General features: G+C 41.5%; 1 protein-coding gene across 1 annotated transcript; it reads left to right on the forward strand.

Annotated features, from left to right (window-relative positions):
- The first annotated feature begins 1,379 nt into the window (after nt 1–1,379).
- NLRP3 (NLR family pyrin domain containing 3) lies at nt 1,380–19,293 on the forward strand. Its single transcript, XM_045284827.1, has 9 exons — nt 1,380–1,662; nt 5,323–5,436; nt 5,921–7,673; nt 11,200–11,370; nt 12,120–12,290; nt 12,855–13,025; nt 15,364–15,534; nt 15,973–16,140; nt 18,758–19,293. Exons 1-9 carry the CDS (start codon nt 1,380–1,382, stop codon nt 18,855–18,857), a joined length of 3,102 nt encoding a protein of 1,033 aa, XP_045140762.1. The 3' UTR covers nt 18,858–19,293.
- The last annotated feature ends 5,240 nt before the right edge of the window (nt 19,294–24,533 follow it).

Consider the following 24,533-nt stretch of genomic DNA (forward strand, 5'->3'; position numbering starts at 1 on the left):
CTTTCTGGTTAGCAGACAAGATCTCAAATCACTGGACCACCAGGGCTCCTTGTCTGACTGACACACATAGTGAGGGAAAAAATTCTAACCCTTTAAATTTAGCTTTAGCAGCATTAGCTCTGAAATTATATGTCTCTGTTTTAAATCCAGGCCCTGTCCCTTCCCATCTTTCTAATCCTGGTCAAGTCATGCAACATCGCTAAGTCTCAGTTTTTAGTCTCACTGAAATTGGGCCAAGAGAACACTCCTCTCACAAGCCTTTGTTCAGGTTATGAGAAAATGCATCAGTGCACAGTCTGTTGTAAGGCTCCATCAAGTTTGTTCTCACTCAAAGTGGCCTTATGAACAAAAGAAGGAAACATTGCCCATCCTTACAATTTTTGAGCCCATTGTTGAGTGACTGCATCAGTCAATCTTCTTGAGGGCTTTTCTTCTTTTGATGTTCCTCAAAAGGAGGAACACATTACCAAGCATGACATTCTTTTTCAGGGACTGGACTCTCCTGATAACATGTCCAACCTATGTGTAAGGAAGTCTCACCATTCACACTTCTAAGAAGCATTTTGGCTGTACCTCTTCCAAGTCAGGTTTGTTTGTTCTTTTGTCAGTCCATGGTACTTACAATATTCTTCACCAGCAGCACAATTCAAATGCATCATTTCTTCTTTGGACTTCCTTAGTACATTATAAATCCTAAATAAATAGAGTTACTATATGATACTTATTATAATTGTGAGTTTTGCAAAGGTCTGAGTGTCATTCCCTCTTAGGTACAGTCATCAGGTCAATTTTCTTTCCATTAGGGAAACTTTTCTTCTATGGCACATGACATACTCTTAAATCAAGCCAACACAAAACTCTTTGGTAAGAATTTTGATGGGACAGTGATGGTGTTGTCATCTTCCATGAGGGAGATCTGACCTTTATTCCCTGCAGTGCTCCCCAAGTGCAGCATCACTCATCGGTTAGTAAAGGCTGGAGTGTTGCTATGATGGTGGGCAGGTTTCAGTGGCGCTTCCAGACTGAAACAGACTAGGAAGAAAGACCTGTTGATTTACTTGCAAAAATTAACTAGTGGAAACCCTATGGATCACAATAGTTCAATCAAGGCTATGGCACGGGGTCGGGAAACATTTTATTCTAATGTTAGAGGTTGCCATGAAACTCAGTTAACAGCACACAAATGAGCTCACTTTAAAAAGTGAAGATGGTGACCCATTCAAGTCAAGTGTTATTTTTTTTCTGTTCATTTTTAAAGATATGTTGGATAATTTAATTCTCTTTGGGGTAGGGGTTATACTTTTAAAAAAGATTTTCCATACATATATATAGTTTCACTCGTTGATTCCCCAGCACCAGCCTGAGGATTGGGGCTGTAGATGAGGATGGCAAGTGTGCGCTGCAAGCTGGCATCTTACTTGGAGGAGTTAGAAGACATAGACTTGAAGAAATTCAAAATGCACTTGGAAGACTATCCTCCCCAAAAGGGCTGCATCTCACTCCCCCGGGGCCAGACCACAAAGGCAGACCACCTGGATCTGACAACCCTGATGATTGACTTCAATGGGGAGAAGAGGGCATGGAGCATGGCCATATGGATTTTTGCTGCCATCAACCGGAGAGACCTTTATGAGAAAGCTAAGATGGAAGAGCCAAAGTGGGGTGAGTTGAAGGAAGATAATACAGTTTTCTTCAAATCGTTCCTCTTATTACCTTAGCTTTAGTCTCTTTCTTCCCATCATTGTAGTGCCATGACAAGAGGGAGGAAAATTCTTTTCTCTGTTAAAACATCTAGCTCAGATTTGCTCTATAACCAGGAACCTGCTCTGGTTAATCCCACTTTATTAGAAGAGATTCCTGTGCCCGGAATGGCCTCTATATCTATATCTAGATGGTGGCATTGTTGTTTCTGTCAAGGAGCCTGATTGCATCCAGAATGATGTAATTTGTAGGACAAAGTCTTTCCTATGGCCACTATGGGGAGTTGGAATGGTAAAAGAAATTCTCTGACTCTTATGTACAGGTTGAGGGTGTGAGTCTTTCCCCTTTGTGCCAGTGTTCTAGGCAAGAGAAGGCCTTATGGATGGCCTCAGAAGAATCTAGAACCACAGGATGATGGTGAGCAAATAGTGCTGGGAGAAAGGAATAAAATGAATTAGTAAATAAGGAGAATCATGGGGAGTTGGAGAGGTGGCAGGGGTGTAATAAGTTGGCATAATAATGAACTAATATTGAAATAAGGGAGGTAATAAATTGAAGTATAATAACCACTTTGCTAAGCCATACTTATAAATTTTATTCTTTATGCCTCACACAAACCTGTGAACTAGATGCTGTTATTAATCAATACTTTCAAATTAGCAAGGTTAGCCTTGAAGATGTTCTAGTTGTCATTCTAGTCAGAGCCAGTGCCAGGATATAAAGCCACATGTGAAAGTTGCTGAAGTCTGACTCTTAACTATTGTGTTATATTAGCTCTTGTGCAATACTATATAATTCTACTTTTTATCTTTTTGCCATTCTGAGCTCACAACAGTTGCACTTATAATACTTCTTTCTCTGACTCTAGGCACTTGGCGCTAGGTCATATCTCACAAATTAAAGGGCATCAATCTCCAGATTGTTAATTTGCCTGAGATGTTAGATGCAAGCTTGGGAATCCCCAAACTTCCCTTTGTTCACATTTGGGGATTCCTTCTCCCCGCTCAGGATGCCAGTTGCAAGCTCAGAGAGCCTTCTCACTTCTGACCTCTCCTTCTCACTGCTCCCTGGGGTTTCACTCACTAGAATGACTTACAGAGCAGGAGAAGTTCTATATATACCTTTTTTTAATACAGAAAAAGGCAAGTATAGTGAGGTCTGGAAGCATTTTCAGTGTGAGCTTCTATGTGCCCCAAAGGGACACCTAACCCTATCTTTTACCAACCATAAGCCCATGGCACTTCTGTGTCCAGACATTTTTGGGGGGCTATATTATGTAGGATTGGTTAATTGGATCACCCCTGTGTACTAAGAACAGCTGATATGAAAAAGTGATCTTTCTGGCCCATTTAGCACTCAAAAAATCACCTCATACCTCTCAGGTTCCTGTCAACAGAGGATATGTCCTACGTAGTTTCCATGTATCTAGGTCTTATTCTATCATGGCTAAATTTTTCCTATAAGAAATCCTCATTTAACACCTTGCTATGTATTCATAAAGCTTGTTGAAAGAGAGGAGAACCCGAAGCACTTGCAGATGAAGACCAAGGATTATAGCCTTCAGTATGGATTACAACTCCATGTAAAGGAGACCAAAATCTCCACAACTAGATCAATAGGCAATGTCATGATAAAAGAGAAAAGACTGAAGTTGTCGAGGATTTCATCTTGTCTAGATTCGCAGTCAATGCTCACTAAAGCAGCAGTCAGGAGATAAAATCATGCTTTGCATTGAGTACATTTTCTGCAGAAGATCTCCTTAAAGTGTTGAAAAGCAAGGATAGGACTCAAATATGCTTGAGTCAAGCTATGGCATTTTCAGTTGCATATGAAAGTTGCACATTGAATAAGGAAGACAAAGAATCAGTGCATTTGAACTATGGCTTTGGCAAAGAAAGTACCACAGACTGCCAAAAGAACAAACAGCTATGTCTCGGAAGAAGTCCTGCCATAATGCTCCTTAGAGGCAAGGGTGGCAAGACTTATCTCCAGTAGTTTGAACAGGTTATCAGGAGAGACCAGTCTCTGGAGAAGGACGTCATACTTGGTAAAGTGGAGGAACGGTGAAGAAGATGAAGGCCCTTGATGGAGAACTAGGTGGTGCTTCATTCTTCATACATAGCGTTGCTAGGAGTTGGAGCTGACTTGACAGCACTTAACAACAACATGCGCTTATAATAAAGCCCACAGGGGGTTACTATGAGTCAGCATTGGTAGCAGTGAGTTTGTTTGTTGGCTTAGTGTTTGTTTGTTTGCTTTTAGTGAATGTTTAGCTTATTGACTCTGAATTCTGGATGCCCTTGAACACAACACAACAAAGCGAAAATGATTCCTGAGCTCCATCTGGGTTAATTGAAAAATATTTGTTGAGGGTAGAGCCATGGAGCCTGTATTTCTAATGCATCCTAGGTGAATGCAGAGGAATCCTGAGATGTAGTGAGTTATACATTGGGCTGGTAATTGAAGGGTCAGCAGTTCGAAACCATCAGCTTCTCCTCAGGAGAAAGATGAGATTTTCTACTCCTGTAAAGAGTTACAGTCTTGGAAACCTACAGGGGTAGTTCTACTCTGTCCTTAGAGGGTCACCTATGAGTCTGAATGCACTCAAGGGCAGTGAGTTTTCAGTTTTGAGGTGAATCTTAAGTCGGCCAGAATTATGCACCACTGTGTTAGGATGAGTTGTATAGAGAAACAAACCCAGCGACACTCATCCATATATTGGGAAGATCTTTACATCAAGAAGTAATTTTATATCAAGAAGGCATCTCAGCCCAGACCAACTCCTGTCCATGGGTCTGAAGCTAGGCAGGGCTCGCTTCAGACTCATGAACTGCAGACTGATGGTGCAGAAGGGTGAAGGAGGACCCAGGAGATCACAGGCCAGTGGATGCAGAGTTGCATGAGTGTAAGGTCAGTGGAAACATGAGAAGGAGCAGAAAGCACTCCAGGTCACCCTGGAGCCATTCCTGGTGGCGGACACATAGTCCTAGCAAGGAGAAAGATGAAGGCAAAGAAAGCAGGGAGAAGTTCTCAGTGTCTGTCTTATAAAAAGGCCACACCTCCAAGGAGGCACCATGAAGCTGTGACCTGATTGACAGCTTGGACTCCACCCCGGCATTTTCACACAGGTGCAAGTTAGATATAAATCAGAGAGGCAATTCTTACTCTTGAATTCCAGGATTCTCAATAATATCTATATGAAAGCACAAGATATGGGTAACATGGATTGTGGTATCTTGAAGATATAGGCATGCTTGAAAATGGTCTCAAAATTAGAGTACCAGGCTGGGAGAGTAACAAGTTTGTGCAAGGATAAAGAGAAACATTGCCTGGCTCATACATTGGCTGATTTATAAGTTTGGGGAAAAGATTCTGATACTGGATATGACAATCGATACAAGGACCAGCTGGGTAACAATTACTATTTTGAAATTAGGAATGCTTCCAGTTGGACACCAGGGAAGAATTACCCCCTGATAGTGCAGTGGTTAGGCACTTAGTTGTTAAACAAAGGATGGGTAGTTTCAAACCCCAGCCAATCCTTTCCTACTGTGTCAACAATGGTTGAGTGCATAGTGGCAGTTTTTGACAACGTATATATATTTTCTCTTTTATATTCAGATAATGCATGTGATTCTAAACCCACTGTGATATGCCGTGAAGAGAGCATTGAAGAAGAGTGGATGGGATTACTCAGTTATCTTTCCAGAATCTCTTTTTGTAAAAAAAAGAAAGGTAAATGATGGGAATGGGGCATGCTTCCAATTGTTTTTGAGACCCAGTTAAGAAGCCAGTGGGAAGCTGATTAGTTTGTATCTCTTGTATTTTCTCTTGTTCTTAACCCTTCGTATTTATTGAGATGAAAGCTACTCCAGTGTTAAAAATTCTGTCATCACCAGAAGAAACTGTAGAACCATGGTTCAGAACCAAAGGACAGAGGATCAGTTAAGTGTTTTCAGCTTTAATAGGGCTCTGCTGAAGGCCAGGCAAGGTTAACTGGCTTGCTAGGTGATTTGCTGCTCTGTTGATTAACTGTGTACATAAAGGATTTGAAGCAGAGTTCTAGAACACTCCATACAGGATCAACTGAGAGACAGATGCTCCTGATATTTCTTAGCTCCAATTGCCCTTTGCTACTGAGAACAGTATAGTTGCATATAATCGCTAATGGGTGTGTAAAGGGCTCTCTCTAAAGTTGAACTCTATTTCTTTGCTTTAGATTACTGTAGGGCATACCGAAAGCATGTAAGGAGTCGATTCCAGTATATTGAAGACAGAAATGCACGTCTGGGTGAGAGTGTGAACCTGAACAAACGGTATACCCGCCTGCGCCTCGTCAAGGAGCACCCCAGCCAGAAGGAGAGGGTGCAGGAGCTTCTCGCCATTGGTCAAACTGCAGCCAAGACCAGGGACAGTGCCATGAGTTCCATCAAGATAGAGCCCCTGTTTGACCCTGATGAAGAAAACACAGAGCCTGTACACACGGTTGTGCTCCAGGGAGCAGCAGGCATTGGGAAAACAATACTGGCCAGGAAGATTATGTTGGACTGGGCATCAGGCAAGCTTTATAAAGACAGATTTGACTATTTATTTTATATCTACTGCCGAGAGGTGAGCCTCATGACAAAGAAGAGTCTGGGAGACCTGATTATTAGCTGTTGCCCTGACCCCAAACCTCCCCTATCCAAGATAGTGAGCAAGCCATCCAAAATCCTCTTCCTCATGGATGGCTTCGATGAATTGCAAGGAGACTTCGATGAGCACATGGGGGACTTCTGCACAGATTGGCAGAAGGCCGAGAGAGGAGACATTCTACTGAGTAGCCTCATTCGAAAGAGGCTGCTTCCTGAGGCCTCCCTGCTTATTACCACACGACCCGTCGCCCTAGAGAAGCTCCAACATTTATTGGACCATTCTCGTCATGTGGAGATCCTGGGTTTCTCAGAGGCCAGGAGGAAGGAATATTTTTTCAAGTATTTCTCCGAGGAGCACCAAGCCAAGGAAGCCTTTCGGTTAATTCAGGAGAACGAGATCCTCTTCACCATGTGCTTCATTCCCCTGGTTTGCTGGATTGTGTGCACTGGGTTGAAGCAGCAAATGGAGAGTGGCAAATCCCTTGCTCAGACCTCTAAGACAACCACTGCTGTGTACGTCTTCTTTCTCTCAAGTTTGTTGCAACACAGAGGAGGAACTCAGGAACACCCTCTCTCTGCCAACCTCCGAGGACTCTGTTCTTTAGCTGCTGATGGCATCTGGAATCAGAAAATCCTCTTTGACGAGGACGACCTCAGGCTACATGGCCTGCAGAGGGTGGATGTGTCAGCTTTCCTGAGGATGAACCTCTTCCAGAAAGAAGTGGACTGTGAGAAGCTCTATAGCTTCATTCACATGACTTTTCAGGAGTTCTTTGCTGCAATGTACTACCTGCTGGAAGAGGAGGAAGAGAGGGAAATGAGGAACATGTCACAGCACATGCTTCCCAACCGTGATGTGACAGTTCTTCTGGAAAATTATGGCAAATTTGAAAAGGGATATTTGATTTTTGTTGTTCGTTTCCTTTTTGGCCTGGTAAACCAGGAGAGAACCTCTTACCTAGAAAAGAAACTAAGTTGCAAAATTTCACAGCAAATCAGGCAAGAATTGCTCAAATGGATAGAAGCTAAAGCCAAGGCCAAGAAGCTGCAGATACAGCCCAGTCAGCTGGAATTGTTCTATTGCTTATATGAGATGCAGGAGGAAGACTTTGTGCAAAGGGCCATGAACCATTTTCCTAAAATTGAGATCAACCTCTCCACCAGGATGGACCATGTAGTTTCCTCTTTTTGCATTGGGAACTGTCAGCGTGTAGAATCACTTTCCCTGGGACTTTTTCATAACTTGACCAAGGAGGAAGAAGAAGAGGAGGAGGAAGGTCAACGCCATCATGTGGTCAGTTGTGTCTCACCAGGTTCACATGATGCCTGCTCTTACCAGTAAGGAACTGAGGCTTGCGGCGGGGGATAGCACGTGCCCTCCTCTTTCTAGCCATCGTTTTCTTAGTATTTGCTCACTCTGCACTCTTTTCAACTTACTTTCAAATGCAAGGGTCTCTAAAACCAATCAACCACTTTCTGTCAATTATAACTCAGGGCAACCCATGTGTGCCACAGTAGAACTGTGTGCTCTGGGGTTTTCTATGGCTGACTTCATACAAGTAGGCCTCAGGACTGTTTGTACAAGATGCCGCTCAGTGAACTTAACCCTCCAATGTGTCAGTTAGAAACTGAGCCTATTACTTTACACTACCAGATTTTATACTACCTAGTGACTCCAGGCAATTACCACTACTTGGTAATAGTGCCACCATGGTTAACTTATTTCTCTCACGTTTTTACATTGGCTTAGATGAAAGGGAAGATAGGGTAAGTGGATAAATGCAATGACCAAAATATCAGCGAAAGAACAAACAAATAATTGCTGAGTGGCCATTCGGTATAAGAAACTGTTCTAGGTATTATGTGAAGTATAATCCAAAACTAAACTCAATGCCTTTAAGTTGATTCCAACTCGTGACCCTGTAGGACAGAGTAGAACCACCCCTTTGGGGTCTTTACCAGAATAGGCAGCTTCATCTTTCTCCTATGGAGTGACTAATGGGTTTGAACCACTGACCTTATCATTAGCAGGTCTCTTCATAGATTAGTATACCACCAAACCTCCTATATAAAAACTCAAAACTCACTGCCATCGAGTTGATTCCAATTCATAGTGATCTGATAGGACAGAGTAGAAACCTGTGGGTTTCTGCACTTTCTTATGATAGTAGCCTCATCTTCCTCCTGAGGATAGGCTGGTGGTTTCGAACCCCATATCTTGTAGTTAGCAGCCCAAATTGTAACCACTATGTCATCAGGGCTCCTAAACCTAAGCTGCTTGTAATCTTCTTAGAGCTCTCATGTATAATAGTGAAATAGCCCTCCTGACCAATACTTAAGGGTAAAAGTGTGCTGGAGACTATGTGCCCCAGGAACACAGGAAGCAGAGGGCCCTTTGAGCTGATGGCTCTATGAACGATGTTTAAGCCTGCTTTCAAGGACTGGTAGGGTGCAGATGAGTAGAGAATAATGTGAAAAGAATTCTAGATGTGAGGACCAGTCTGATTAAAGGCATGAAAATGGCCTGAGGAAGAGCGTTTGTAGATGTAGTGGGGAGATGGCTGTATTGGCACAAAGGTAGCGAGGGGACATTGAAGGTTTCTGAAGAATTTCTAGACTAAGACAGACTAGGATGCAAGAGTGATCTGCTTTCAAAGACCAGCCAATGAAAACCACAGGGATCACAGCTGTTATAGTTAGGGTCACCATCAGTGGGGGGTGGGGGGTGGGAAAGCTGACTTAGCCACAGCTGACAATAACAGTAAGACTGGAAAGGGAAGACCACTTCCTGTAGGCTTCATGCTGTTTTTTTCTCGGTTAGGGTTAGGTTGTGAGCCATATGTGGCTCTTTCAGTATGCATATGCGGCTCTGAAATAAAACTAAAATAATTAAAGGCTATTAGTCAGATAATGGTGATTTCATTTGTTCGTAAAAACAAAAAAAAAATCAACCATATTTATGGCTCTCAAATAACTTTTAAATTGTGTTGTAAGGGACACGATTGGCTCTTCTGTCTCAAAAGTTTTCCGACCCTTATTCTAGGCGGTTCCCGAAATAACCTACTTCAGAATCTGTTGAGTACAGACTTGCTAGGAGGTTGGGAGCCAGCCACCCTGTGTATAAAATGAAGGGGTTGACTTATCTGATTTCTGAAGCCCTTATCAAGCATAACGGTCAGTGACTCCTGGATGCCAGCATCGTAGTTTCCGAGGAATGCCATTAGAAAATGCCACCAAGTGGGTGGGCTTTAAAGAACAGAAATATTGCCTCATAGCTCTGGAAGCTCGAAGTTCAAATGTAAGTTAATGACAGGGCCATCTTCTTTCTGTCTACTTAGGGGAAGATCCTTCCATGTTTCTTTTAGTTTCTATAGCCTTTGACTTTCCTAGAAGGATCTTCACATGATATCTGTCTTCTCTCTGTGTGACTCCTGATGCTGGTTCTCTCCTTTTCTGTGACATCACTCAGTGATATTAGGACCCACTCTACTCCAGTTTGACCTCCTTGATTTATAGAAAAGAAAAAACATATTTCCAAACAAGGTCACATTCGCAAGTACAGGTGTAAGGATTTCAACTCATCATTCCAGTAAAAAATTCAACCCATCTCCAGAATTGTCGATAGTGGTTGGTTTGCGGTGATCCCATGTGAAAGTGTGGCTATAACCTTTGTATGAGACACAGAATAAAAATTAAGAACAAAGGGAGCATATGCCCTGCAATTAGCAGCATTGCGCTCCAGCTCTCTGCCTTGGCATCTGCCAGGAGGGCTGCTTTACTCGTCATTCAGTCATCAGGGGCCTCCCTCTGGAGCTGTGGCCATGACTGAGAAGAGGGAAAAGAGTGATGCACAATGATAAGGACATTTGCAGGGAGCACTAGAGGTTCCCAGGAGGCGCCCTTGAGCAGCAGAGCGAGTTAGGGAAGATGTCTCAAGTAATCATACCTCTGTCCAAGTTTTAGGGACAGGGAAGAGGCAGCCCAGGATGGAGGACTAGTGTGGCATAGAACACACAGGTTGAGAAAGATGGATACTTTTCAACAATGGCAAAGAGTTCAGAATGGATAGATGAAAGTAAGGAGAAAGAGAAGGGAGAAGAGAGATAGACTGGAGAGAGAAAATAGAAGAAGGAGAAGAAAGCAAATATGATCCTGAAAGAGGTTAACAGTGAGGGAGAGACATCAGACCTGATCAAGACGTGACAGCTATGAAAACGGCTTGCAAGAATTCAAGCTCCTAGCTTCCCATATGGAAGTCTAGTGCTCATTTCTCTAGATAGCAATGTAGGGATTTGCCTTTATACACTTTGAACCTAGCAAGGACTAGCTGGATGCTTGTTAAACAGTACAGAATCATCAGGCCTGACTTTCTGAGTCAGAAAATGCATTTTAACAATATCCCACAATGATTCAAAGGCAGATGAACAATGGAGTTAACAATTTTATGTCCTGTAATTTTTTTTGTTATGAAAACTCTTCTAGAATACATAACATAGGATACTCTTCTAGAATACATAGCATAGGATATCCAGGCCCAGAGACAAGCGGTCTGACGGATGAGTAATAAAGAAGAAAATCCAAGCCAACAAAAGGTACTCATAGCCAGACAAAGTCACAGGTTAACTTCCGATATCATAAGTCATTGGGGGATTAGTTTTACCCAGGCTCCCTTAGGTCCTTTTCATTTTTAGGGAGCTAATGCTTAGTCCTGTGCCCCATTTAATAATCACTGGACACTTTTCTTTGACTTTGTGCCCATTGCTCCTGCCCTCAAGCTGCAATTTGGTTTTGTAAAAGACTGATCTTTTCCTTATTTTTCTGTTTTATCTCTTTCTTATCTTCTCTCTTCCTTCCCATTTTCTAGTCTTGTGAACTACTGCCTCACTTCTAGCTTTTGCAGGGGCCTCTTCTCAGCCCTGAGCACTAACCAGAGCCTTACTGAATTGGACCTCAGTGACAATACTGTAGGAGACCCAGGAATGAGGGTACTGTGTGAAACACTCCAGCATCCTGGCTGTAACATTCAAAGACTATGGTAAGTCTGTGTGTGTGTGTGTGTGTACATGCACACACAAACATCCAGCCAAACATGTATGTGAACATGAGTGAGTGAAGGACTGAAAATGTCTCAGTGGCATGGCAAGTGGAAAGACAGGCTGCTTTGGCAGCCAGTTGTTTGAAAAGTGTTCGATGGGGAAAAATGAAAGGGAACTAGGAAATCTTTTTTTTGCAGTACAGGCTAGTGGTCCTGTGCTGAAGATTGAAGGTTCATTATATAGAATAAGATGTTTGGCTCCTTCAGGGGAAAGACTGGAATTGAATAATCAAACAGGTGTGGAGTGCAAAGCTGGCGAAAAGTCGATGACGACAAGCCTGGAGGTAAACCGCCTCTGGCCAGGCAACTGCAGCTGTCAGGTCTTGTCATTGGGCAGAGCACGTGGAAAGGAGGTAGAACCTGCAGGTTTACCACCTCTTTCATTTAATATGAGACGGACATGTCATTTATTCATTTGAGGGTTCATTACAGTTGACCTGGCATTATTTACTCATGGGAGTTGTGATTTTAGACTTGGAGCGAGTGAGCCTGAAGACTACCTTCCCAGATGTCTCAGGTTGTGTTCAGATGTTTTCTAATAAGATTATACTTCAAGGAGAACTGTGTTATGATTTGCCTTGAACAATTTGGTAAAACAAATATTTTGGTACTGAAATAAAGAATAGCATTTCAGGTAGTTACAGAGAAGACCCTTTTTGATTCTCTCGATTTCTGTTTTTTGTGTGAAGGCTAGGGCGGTGTGGACTGTCCCATCACTGCTGCCTGGGCCTTTCTTCAGTCCTAAGCAGCAACCAGAAGCTAGTGGAATTGGATCTGAGTGACAATGGCCTGGGAGACTCTGGGGTCAGACTTTTGTGTGTGGGACTGCGCCATTTATTCTGCAATCTGCAGAAGCTGTGGTGAGTCTGAATTGCTTTCCTGTATGAAGGACAAGGCAGTGGCTTGCATGAAGCAAAGGACAAGAGTCTTAGTGTGAGAATAACTCTGGCTGATAGACACTTTTCCGTATATAGCTCTGAGTGTCAGTAGATCTGTAAGGTAGGTTTTATTACAGGAAAAATCTCATATTCAGCTCCAGAGGGGAGCATAAGCCATTAAAATAATGCCTTTGAAGTATTTAATGCCTAGATGAGAAAATAAAACAAATATAATGTATTACTTTAGAAAAATTGCAGAACTTCATGACAAATGCAACTCTCAGTCCAAGCCCCAATAGAAAATAATGAGGTAAACTACACAGATACTCAATACTGCATAGAACCCTTCATTTTATACTTTTGGAATATTATAAATTTTTAAGAAGTAAACAGAACACATAAAAATATTATGGAGGATCAAAAGTTAATATAGAGCTGGGGTCTACTCTCTCCCCATGTATGGACTAGACCAGAGACTGAAACAGGGATGAAACTCCTTAGCATAAGACTGAATGTGATTGTGACACTGTGCTGTCTCTACGGAAGGCTTGTCAGCTGCTGCCTCACATCAGACTGCTGTCCGGACCTTGCATTAGTCCTGAGTACCAACCAGTCCCTGACCAGACTTTACATGGGGGAAAACGCCCTGGGAGACTCAGGAGTGGGGATTTTATGTGAAGAAATAAAGCACCCACAATGTAACCTGCAGAAATTGGGGTAAGTCTGCTTGGGCATTTTGCAGAAAGGCAACTTCTCTTCAGTTAGCTGGAAAGTACAGATGAGGATTTTATCTTATCAGATGTATTTGAAGTGGTTCAAAGCACTACATTCACATGCACAATATCTACGTAATGTATACAACCACTAAGAAGATATTTTGAAGTCCCTCTGTGGGGCAAATATTAACAAGCTTGGGTGCTGACAAAACCTTGGTTGAGTTTATACAATTTTATGTATGTGTAAGAGTTTCTTTTTTTCTTAAACAGTTTTATTGGCATTTCATCTACATATCATACAATTCAATCATTCATTCATATCAAGAAGAATTGTACAATCATCACTACAATCAATGGTAGAACGTTTTCTTTTTCCTCGCACTCATTGTTATTCATGAAATTTTAAAAAATTGTGGGAAAAATATACACACCAAAACATTCTCTAATTAAACAGCTTCTACATGTATAGTTCAGTGCCATTGATTATACTCTTCATGTTGTACAACCATTATTAATAGCCTTTCTCAAATTATTCCACTACTATTAACATAAACTCAATGGCCCCTAAGCAAATCCTGTGGCAACATCTCAGCCACCCTCATCCTTTGACTGTTCCTGCTCTCTTCTTCCTGCTTTATTCAATAGTGGGGCTTTCCAGGAGGCTGCCCAGCTGTAACCAGAGGCAACTCTAAACTCCTTATTCCTATTAGTTTTAGTTCCCTCTTCCTTTCACATTTTTTTTGGCATAGTACCAGCTGTATCTCCTTAAAGCACTAACTTGATAATGAGCCTATACTCAAATTGTTCCTAATTTTCTTCTTTGAGGTTAGTGTGAGGTTGTTTTACCTTAACCCAGCACACTAGGATCACCCTGACCAGCCCCAGTTGGGGCTGCTCCTGCTTTTTCTTCTAACACATTCTCTACTCCAACTTGAGTCATATTGAATTAGTCTTTATTTCTTAAGAACTGCTCTTTCATGCTTCCCCACCTCTCCACCATATGTTGGAGCTCTGACCTTGTTGAAAGACACTATTTTGTGAACTTCAAATAACATGTTGGGCTGTGATCCACAAGGTCAGAAGTTCAAAACCATCAACCCACTTTTAGGGAAAAAGACAGGACTTTCTACTCTCATAAAGAGTAAAGAGTAAATCCATCTGTCCAAAATGGGATATCCCCTCACAGAAGGGTCACAAGGAAGGGATGAGTCAACCAGGGCGCAGTATAGCACCCATGAAACTCATAACATTCCTCTGGTTCCTTGAGGCTTCCTCACCCCCCACTATCATGACCCCAGTCCTGCCTTTCATTGCAGGCTGGACCGGAGAATGTGCACAGGTAATAGATAAGCGTACATGACACACGGAATCCAGGAATAAGAATGGGAGTAGTGATACCAGGAGGGTAGGGGGAAGGTGGGGAAGAAGGGGGAACCAATTGCAATGACCAACACATTACTCCCCCCCCCCACTGGGATGAACAACAGAAACCATGGGGAAAGGGGACAGCACTGGGTTTAACATATGAAAATAATAATAATTTATAATTTATCAAGGTGTCAGAAGGATGGGGGGCGGGAGGGAGTGAAAAAAGAGGAGCTGATACCAAGGGCTCAATAGAAAGTAAATGTTTAGAAAATAGTGATGGCAACATATGTACAAATATGCTTGATACAATTGATGTATGGATTATTATAAGAGCTGTAAGAGCCCCTAATAAAATTATCTTTTAATAAAATAAAAAAACAATAAGCATAAGAAAAAAGAGTAGCGTTACAGTCTCGGAAACCTACAGGGGCAGGTCTACCGTGTCCTACAGTGAGTGCCGCTATGAATTGACATTGACTTAATGTCAGTGAATTTTGTTTGTCAAATTTCTTTTCTTTTCTTCTTCTTTAATAATTTTATTGGGGGCTCTTATAGCTCTCATCACAATCCATACATACACTCGTTGTGTTCAGCACATTTGTATATATGTCACTGTCATCATTTTCAGAACATTTTGTTTCTACTTGAGCCCTTGGTATCAGCTCATTTCCCCCCCTCCTAGACCCTCCCTCCCTCATGAACTTTAGATAATTTATAAATTATTATTAAAGTGAGTGAAGGGAGACATTGGTCGGTTTGTCAAATTTCTAATCTGTAAAAGGTACATGATCGTTTTAACTGCACCGCCTGCATTGCCTGGTTGAGATAAGAATCAAATATGATGCAGCTCTGCCATTAGGAAGGATGACAGGTGATGGGTAACCTGGGGTGTCTTTCTGGAAAAAAATGGCTGTAAAAGTAGCCGTAAGGGAAGTTGGATATTGAAGACTCTTCTCTATTCCTTCTGACAGATTGGTGAATTCTGGCCTCACATCAGCTTGTTGTCCGGCTCTGTCCTTGGCACTCAGCACCAACCAGAACCTCACACACCTTTACCTAAGGGACAATGCTCTAGGAGACAAAGGGGTCAAGGTGCTCGGTGAGGGACTCATGAACGCCAACTGTAAGCTTCAGATGCTGGAGTAAGTTCCTTGACTTTTTTATGACTTTGGGAATATATGGTGACTAAGAGTGGAGGAAGGTGTGGGGGGAATGGTGTATATTAGAGAAGTAAGAATATCACTCAAGTGTTGGGCATACTGAAGGATGAATTTTATTACTTGATTGTATAACAATAAAACTCAAGTTTTTAAAAACCACAATTCTTTCTACCAAAAAGAGTGACGTATGTGACTTGTGTTTTAGGGACATTTTCGATGAGACACAGATCAGATTTGGGGAAAAGTAATTTACAAATTTGTTATACAAAACAGAGAAAAAAGAAAAACAATACATTGACATATAGACTGTTCTATATATTTTATACTATTTGTATTATAAACTTTGCAAGCTAAGATCTGGAAGGCCTGGAAAGAGTATTAAGGGAAAATTTTTTTTAAAAATTCACCTCTTTCTTGCAGATTAGACAACTGCAATCTCACCTCACACTGCTGTTGGGATCTTTCTACAGTTTTGACTTCTAACCAGAGTCTGCGCAAGCTGAGTCTGGGCAACAATGATCTTAGTGACTTGGGTATCATGCTTCTCTGTGAAGTACTCAAACAGAACTGCCTCTTGAACAGTCTGCAGTAAGTGTGCTTTGGAGAGATTTGTGTGGTGGGGGTGATTGTCAGGAAAAAACCTGTCACCCAAATCCAGGAGGGTTTGGGCTTAATTTTCACTGAGGCTTTGGTTGTGCTTTTGCCAGTTAGTTCAGATTAAATAAAACATTTGAAAGGATACATGCATCATAAACGATATAACTCCATCCAGGTATCCATAATTATCAGGGTTCAATTGGATGCGAAAGACTTTCCATCCATATTCCCCAAAGAACCATCAGTCCTCATGAGACTGGCCAAATAGGATTATATTTCTACATAAAGGATTTTATTTTGTATAACTAGACAAGTCTAAAATTCATTCCACTAGAAAAGACCTTTACATAGTGCCATGCTGTTGGTCTTATTTTTGAGGTTTTATAAGTGGAGAAAGATGTTCTAGGAACATTAAGATCAGAAATTTCATAATATCTTGCCTATCTGCAGCGTGTTTATAGATTACTAGCTCCCTTTAATCATGGGCAATATCTCCAAGGTACGCATGGCCTCTCTATGAAGAGATAACTCATTAGTCTTGTAGTTTCTGTTAACCCAACCATTCAGTCAAATTACGACTTTTAGAAACTGTTTTTCTTAGGTGTGATGATATGAGGCAACAGAATATGTACAATACAATGGTACAATGCCTCTCAATTTTCAGCACACATTTTGTTTTTAAAAGCTCTTTTAATTTATTGTTACACAGTGAAAAATTCAAAAGTGTGTGGCATATCCTTAAAATAATTAATCGGTCAGAGGAGTGATTAGTCTGTAAATGAAATTAGATTGGCCTTAAGTTGTTAGTAGATGAAGCTGGGTAATGAACACATGCAGATTTACTATATTATTCTTTATACCTTTTCATACATTAAAAAATTTCCAAAATTGAAGGCTAAACATTAACAGAAATTATATTGTACATGCGAAAAAGATCAAACTTAGTGGTTAGATAGAGGTTGGTGGAGGCCTTGAGACTATGACTCGTATGGACAATAGAATGAAACATGGTCTGGCATCATCCTTACCATCGTTCCTATGCTTGAGACCAATGTTGCTGCTACTAGGTCAATCCATTTTGCTGATGTGAGGGCGTGCCTATTTTTTGCTGCCCCTCTACTTTACCAAGCACCATGTCCTTCTCTACAGACTGGCCTCTCCTGACAACACGTCCAAAGTATGTAAAACTGGGTCTTGATAACCTTGTCTCTAAGGTGAATTCTGCCTGTACTTCTTCCAAGGCAGATTTATTTTGGGCTTTATTCCTTAGTCACCTGGAGCAGAACTCACCCCGTTGATAAATTTTCAGTTAACAAGAGAGAGGTCTTTAAGGTTAACAATAAAACGAGGCAGGTGTGCACTTCTTAGAGTAATCAAACCATTTGAGGTGAATTGAGCAACATTTGCCCAAGGACAAAGCTCAGAAGGCAGAAGGGAGAAAAATAGAAGGCAAAATGGAAATGGGAGACACAGGGAGAAAGGGAGCAAGTAATATCATACTGTGGGGATTTCATTCTCTAACATGAGACAAAGTCTGTTGGAATTGCTGAATAGAAAATGATTTGCCCCTTGTGGTGAAGAAAGCTGATGGTGCCCGGCTATCAAAAAGTATAGCGTCTGGGGTCTTAAAGGCTTGAAGGTAATCAAGCAGCCATCTAGCTCAGAAGCAACAAAGCCCACATGGAAGAAGCACACCAGCCTATGCAACCACGAGGTGTCGAAGGGATCAGGTGTAAGGCATCATCAGAACAAAAAATCTTACCATAGTGAATGATGGGGGGAGTGCGGAGTGGAGACCCAAAGCCCATTAGTAGGCCACTGGAGATCCCCTTGCAGAGGGGTCTAGGGGAGGAGATGAGCCAGTCACGGTGCGATGTAACAATGATGAGAAATACAACCTTCCTCTAGTTCCTAAAGGTTTCCTCCCCGCTCCCACTACCATGACTCGAATTCTATCTTGCAAGACTGGCTAGACCAGAGGAGGTACACTGGTACAGATGGGAACTGAAAATACAGGGAATCCAGGACGGATGAGCCCTATAGGACCATTGGTGTGAGTGGCAAAACAGGGAGGGTAAAGGGAGAATGGGTAGGGAAGAGGGAACCGATTACATGGAACTGTGTGTGACCTCCTCCCTGGGGGACAGACAGCCAAAAAGTGGATGAAGGGAGACGTCGGACAGGGCAAGATATGACAAAATACCCATTTATAAACTATCAAGGGCTCATGCGGGAGAGGGGAGCGGGGAGGGAGGGGAAAAATGAGGACCTAATGTCGGGGGTTTAAGTGGAGAGAAAATGTTTTGAGAAACGATGTACAAATGCGCTTTACACAATTGATGTGTGTATGGATTGGGATAACAGTTGTATGAGCCCCTAATAAAATGTTAAAAAAAAAAAAGAAAATGATTTGCCCTGTAAACCTTCACCTAATTCATAACAAAAGTAAACAAACCAATGAATTAATAAAACTCATATTGCTTATGTAGCACAGCATTTCAAAACTTAGAGATTTCTGAGGTCCAGGGAAGTAGCATTTTGAAGGCAAGCACTCTGTAGGGAATTTCTTTGAAGAATACAACCCAAGACTTTCTATTTGCTTTCACAGGTTGAGTAAGACATATTTCAATAATGAGACAAAATGTGCATTGGAAACCCTCCAAGAAGAGAAGCCTGAGTTATCCATTGTCTTTGAGCCTTCTTGGTAGTGATGGAAGCAGGGCATCCAGACACCACGTTTTGTAGCACTCACGTGACGACTGCGAATGAATGTTCCTCCATCCAAGGTCAAGACCACAGCTCTGTGACTTTTCCGGCCCAGAGTCAGACAGTGAAAGCTTACTGTTGTCATTATGTAGGGAATCCGAGCAGCTTCTTTATCTTTGGGTGGAAGACTGCAATGAATAATAAAGATCATATTGTTCTAACCATAGGGCCTTTGTTAGAAGGTAGTTTGCCTTGATGGACTTGTGTGATTAGCTCATGCAATAAAGCATTTTATATTTTTGCTGCCTTTTCACTCTCTTTAGTGCTCCTTTTCTTTCCATCTTTTTCACTTGTTTATTTTTATTGCTGTTATCCTTTCTGTCATCTTTTTCTAACTGACCATAGTATAGAATGAGATAATTATTTATTGTGTTATAATTTTGTGTACCATTTTATTATTTTTACTTTTTGTACATAAATATTTTCTAATAAAATAATTTGGCCATTGTAGCTAGTTTGAAATTTTTAAAAATGTAAAAAGTATGTTGTATTTATTGAGTATAATTGTACCTTTCCTTAATTTTAAAAATATAGGAAAATATTTTTTATTTATTGAAACTATTAAAGAAAAATAAATTTTATATGTAATTTTAAAACCTCTTTTACAGATAATTCAACTATAGTCAATGGGAATAATGATCTTATGCTAAATCTGATTATTAGAATTTTATCTCTGGTAGCAATGGAAGCATGCAGGGTACTAAGCAAAATATTATGTGGTAAATGATTGTTTTTAAGTGGTAAGAATTAATTTTGATGGTAGGCTCATGCCCTGGAGCTGCAGCACAGCCAGGCAGGTGGCAGAGGCTTCTGCCCTGACTCAGCACTCCGCACCTACCGACGGCCAGCTGTCCCCTCCCCACAGAGGTTCGTGCCCCATCTGGGTGCTCCTCACAGTCCTGATGGCTGGCCCCTCCCCCCCAGGAGGCTCGTGCCCAGGTGCCACAGGGTAGAGGCTTCTGTCCTGCCAGGCACAGGGTAGAGGCTTCTGTCCTGCCAGGCACAGGGTAGAGGCTTCTGTCCTGCCTTTGTGGTCCATGAAAGCCCACCAACCAGACCTCCCCCCACACTTAGAGGTCTCAACCCAGAGGTTCCTGCCTCATCTCTGCTCTCCTCACAGATCTTCCAGCCAGCTCCCTACACACACACACACACACACACACACACACACACACACACACGCTTGTGCAGACGTTCCCATCCTGCCACATCGCTTCAGGCCTGCCAGGCAGCAGACACAAGTCTAGCAGAAGCTTCTACAGCCATGGAATAGGGACCCAAGCCTTTGGGGCTTGCCTACTGCATTCTCCCTTCTCCCTGTTCAATCTGCCCCACCCTTTATGCTCCAAGCGGTGGACCGGAAAACCAGTGGCAGCCCCCCTCCCACCCGCCTACCTGTGGGAAGTGCCCCTAGTCAGAAACAGATCAGTTAATCCCCAATCCATCCCCTAAATATGCTCCCCTGCACTGGGGTCAACACTTTCTATCAGACTGCAGCGTGCACAGATGCAAACAGCCCCTAAGGAGACCTGAAGGTGGCTGGAGCACAAGCATAGGCCAAGGCAAGAGGGAATCTTCAGCAGGACAAAGGTGAAACACAACCCCTCAAGGTAGTTGGCTAAAGGCAGCCTGCAGAAACACTAATACCAGCCTCCCAAAGAGAGAGCCCAGGGCTCTAAGAAACCGGGGAAAATGGCACCTAGTTCCAATAAATGGACAAAAAAACCATCAAGCTGCTTCCACAGCTTCAACAAGAAAAGAGAAACAACATCCAATGCCAGAGGATGACCTGGACCTAACAGCAATCATAGAAAAGGCAGAGGTTGACCTACCAAAAAAGAAATATTCAGAATGCTGCTTGGAGTCATACAGGGCATGAGGGAAGCAATACAGAAAAAGGTTGAACTGATAGAGAAGATAAAGGCCCTGCAGCAAAGGGAAATACAAGAGTTAAGGGATGAGATAACAAAAACTAATAGCAAACCCACAGACTTTGCCCAGAGAATGGAGGAGGCAGAGAATCACACCTGTGACCTAGAGGATACGCAAGCAGAAATTAATAAATGTGAGAAGAGTCTAACAAGTCCACCAGAGAAGCTGAAGAAAACCTCAGAGCTACGTCTGACATATGAGAAGGAACAACATCAGAATTATAGGCCTGTTGGAGGAATGCACATCAAGGAAACCAACATCCAAAATAGTGATGGAATGCTTGGTGGGAAACTTCCCTAACTTAATGAATGAAAACTAGGCAACTATCCAGGAGGCTGAAAGAATGCCAGCTAGACTGAATCCCAAGAAGAAGTCAGCAAGACATATAGTTGTTAAACTACCCAAGTATGAGGAAAAGGACAAAATTATGAGAGCAGCTAAGTAAAACTAGCAACCACATATAAAGGCAAGCAGATAAGAATATTCTTAGACCTATCAGAAAACACTATGAAGAGGAGGAGACAGTGGAACAGCATATTCCAAAAATTGCTGGAAAATAATGCAAACCCAAGAATACTCTATCCAGCCAAATTATCTATTAAAGTTGATGGAGAAGTGAAAGTCTTCTCAGACAAGGAAAATCTCAAAGAATATGCTAAAAGGAACCCAGCACTACAAAAGATCCTCGCCGACCCAGCATAGGCAGAAAAACAACACTCACCAACCACATACAATAGACTGGCACGCGGAACAACTCCACCCAGAGACCACCAAAGGGAAAACAGCTCTCAAGGTAACACTGACTCAACAATAGAAAGAAGGCAAGAATGAAGCACAAACACACACATGCACAATCCACGGAAAATAAATGGAGGTAGGAAAACACCCAATTCAAAAGGGATAAAATGGCATCATAGAGTCCACAGATAGATGAAATAACCCTGAATATCAATGGATTGAATTCAGGGTTTATGAGACAGAGACTAACAAACCCTTAGAAAACACAACCCCACGATCTGCTGCCTACAGGAGACACATCTCAAGAATATAGGCAAAAATAGGCTGGGAATCAAAGACAGGAGAAAAACATACCAAGCAAACAGCAATTCAAAAAAAAGCAGGGGTTGCAATCCTAATCTCGGATAAAATTGACCTCAAAGTGCAAACCATAAAAAGAGAGAAAGAGGGACACTATATAATGCTCAAAGGAACAGTACACAAAGAACCACTAAGCATTCTAAACATTTACTCACCGAATAAGCGTGCAGTGGAATATGTCAATGAAATGCTTCAAAGATGGAAAAAATAAACCACAGCCTCAACAATTATAGTAGGTGGCTTCAAAACACTGCTCTCTGAGAAAGATAGATTACTGGGAAAGAAACTCAACAAGGAGGATAAAGATCTAAACATTACAATTAGACAATTTGACCTGATAGATATCTGTAGAGCTCTCCACCCAAATACAAAAAAATTCACAGTCTTTTAAAGCCCACATGGCTCATATTTAAAGATAGACCACAGGCTAGGGCATAAGTCAAACCTACATAAATTTAAGCACATTGATATCATACAGACCTCTCTCTCTGACCACTGCACCTTAAGATTGGAAGTCAACAAAAGGAAGACAAAAAATCAGGGGTAAACAATCGGAGGATGAATAACTCTATTGCAAAAGGAGTGTGTATTGGCTTAGGTCAGATACGAAATTAGGAAATTTCTAGAAACCAACGAGAATGAGAGCACAACATACCAAAACTTATTGGACACAGTAAAGGCAGTCATCAGAGGAAGTCTCAAAGCATTACATGCACACATAAAAAAGGAGGAGAGGCTTATGATTGATACACTGGCACAAAATTTACAGCAACTAGAGCAGAGTCAACAAGACAATCCAACTAATAGCAAAAGAAAAGAAATAATAAAATTTAAATCTGAGATTCACAAGAGGGAAAATAAGAAAACTATGGAAAAAACCAATGCTGCTAAAAGTTGGTTTTTTGAAAGGATAAATTGAATCGACAACCCTCTCACAAATTTGACCAAAGAAAGGAAGGAACACATGTCAATAGCATGGATGAGGGATGAAAGATGGGATATTACAATGGTGAAATTAAAAGGATAATTACACAGTACTATGAAGGACTGTACTCCAAAAAATTCAACAACTTGGAAGACATGGACAAAATCTTGGAAAAACAATCCCTCCCTAGATTATCCCCAATGGCCATCAAGAACATCAACAGACCCATATCAATAGAAGAAATAGACAAGGTTTTCAAGGGATTACCAACCAAAAAATCACCTGGACCAGTTGGGTTTACAGGAGAATTCTTTCAAGCATTCAGGGAAAAACTGACACAAACTCTTCCAGAACATAGAAAAAGATGCCAAACTCCCAAATTCCTTCTATGAATCTAGGATAACCCTGATACCTAACCTGTGCAAGGATCCCACAAGAATTGAGAACTACAGACCAATTTCCCTAAATAATATTGATGCAAAAATCCCCAACAAAATACTAGCCAACAGAACACAAAAGTATATAAAACAAACAATACAACATGACCAAGTGGGATTCATACCAGGAATGCAGGGATGGTTCAACATATGAAAGACCATTAGCATTATTTGTCATATTGAAATGAAAACGTATAAGAAGCACATCATAATTTTGATAGATGCGGAAAAAGCACTCGACAGCATCCAACACCAATTCATGTTTAAGACACTCAAGAAGATAGGAATGGAAGGAGAATTCCTCAATATAATACAAGCCATATATGAAAAACCAACAGCCAATGTGGAAGTCAATGGAGAAAAGATGAGAGCAATTCTTCTGAAAAAAGGGGACTAGAAAAGGATGTCCCTTGTCCCCACTCCTATTTAACATCATACTGGAGGTCCTAGCTAACAATATAAGGCAAAGAAAAGACATCAAGTGTATTCATCTCAGGAAGGAAGAAGTGAAACTGTCGTTATTCGCAGATGATATGATTTTATTTATGGAAAATCCTAAAAGTTCCACGAGATGAGTACTGGAAGCAATAGAGGAATATGACAGAGTAGCATGTTACAAGATCAACAAACAGAAGTCTATTGCACTATTGTACACATTGGACAAGGCCACAGAAGAGGGGATCAAAAAGGGGGTGCCCTTCACAATAGTGAAACACAAATTGAAATATCTAGGGATATACCTGATTAAAAAACACAAAAGATTTGTACGAGAGGAAAACTACAAAACACTATTAAAAGAAACCAAGGGTGACCTCAAGAAATGGAAGGACATCCCATGCTTGTGGATCGGTAGAGTCAATATTGCAAAGATGTCAATTCTACCAAAGGCACCATATAAGTTTAATGTTACCCCGATCCAAATTCTGGCATCTTTCTTCAAAGAATTTGAAAAACAGATTACCAACTTCATTTGGAGAGGGAAGAAACCGAGAATTAGCAGAGAACTCCTCAAGAAGAAGGACAAAGTTGGAGGATTTGCTTTTCCTGACTTTCGCACCTACTTTATAGCCACAGTGGTCAAAACAGCGTGGTCTGGGTATAATGATAGATATTCAGATCAATGAAAAAGGATTAAAAACCCAGAAATAAAATCATCAGCATACAGACAACTGATCTTTGATAAGGGCCCCCAAAATATCAAATGGGAAGCAGATGCCCTCTTCAAT

The sequence above is a fragment of the Echinops telfairi genome, unplaced genomic scaffold (genome assembly GCF_000313985.2).
Source record: "Echinops telfairi isolate 266 unplaced genomic scaffold, ASM31398v2 ScPeMD7_7469;HRSCAF=8507_0, whole genome shotgun sequence".
Lineage (NCBI taxonomy): Eukaryota > Metazoa > Chordata > Mammalia > Afrosoricida > Tenrecidae > Echinops > Echinops telfairi.

What these genes read in the sequence shown, in the direction of transcription:
- NLRP3 (XM_045284827.1), top strand. Translation starts at nt 1,380, where the DNA reads ATGAGGATGGCAAGTGTGCGCTGCAAGCTGGCATCTTACTTGGAGGAG. An exon ending in CATGATGCCTGCTCTTACCA is followed by an intron (nt 7,674 to 11,199) that starts GTAAGGAACTGA and finishes CCCATTTTCTAG; the next exon opens with TCTTGTGAACTACTGCCTCA. An exon ending in TGTAACCTGCAGAAATTGGG is followed by an intron (nt 13,026 to 15,363) that starts GTAAGTCTGCTT and finishes TCCTTCTGACAG; the next exon opens with ATTGGTGAATTCTGGCCTCA.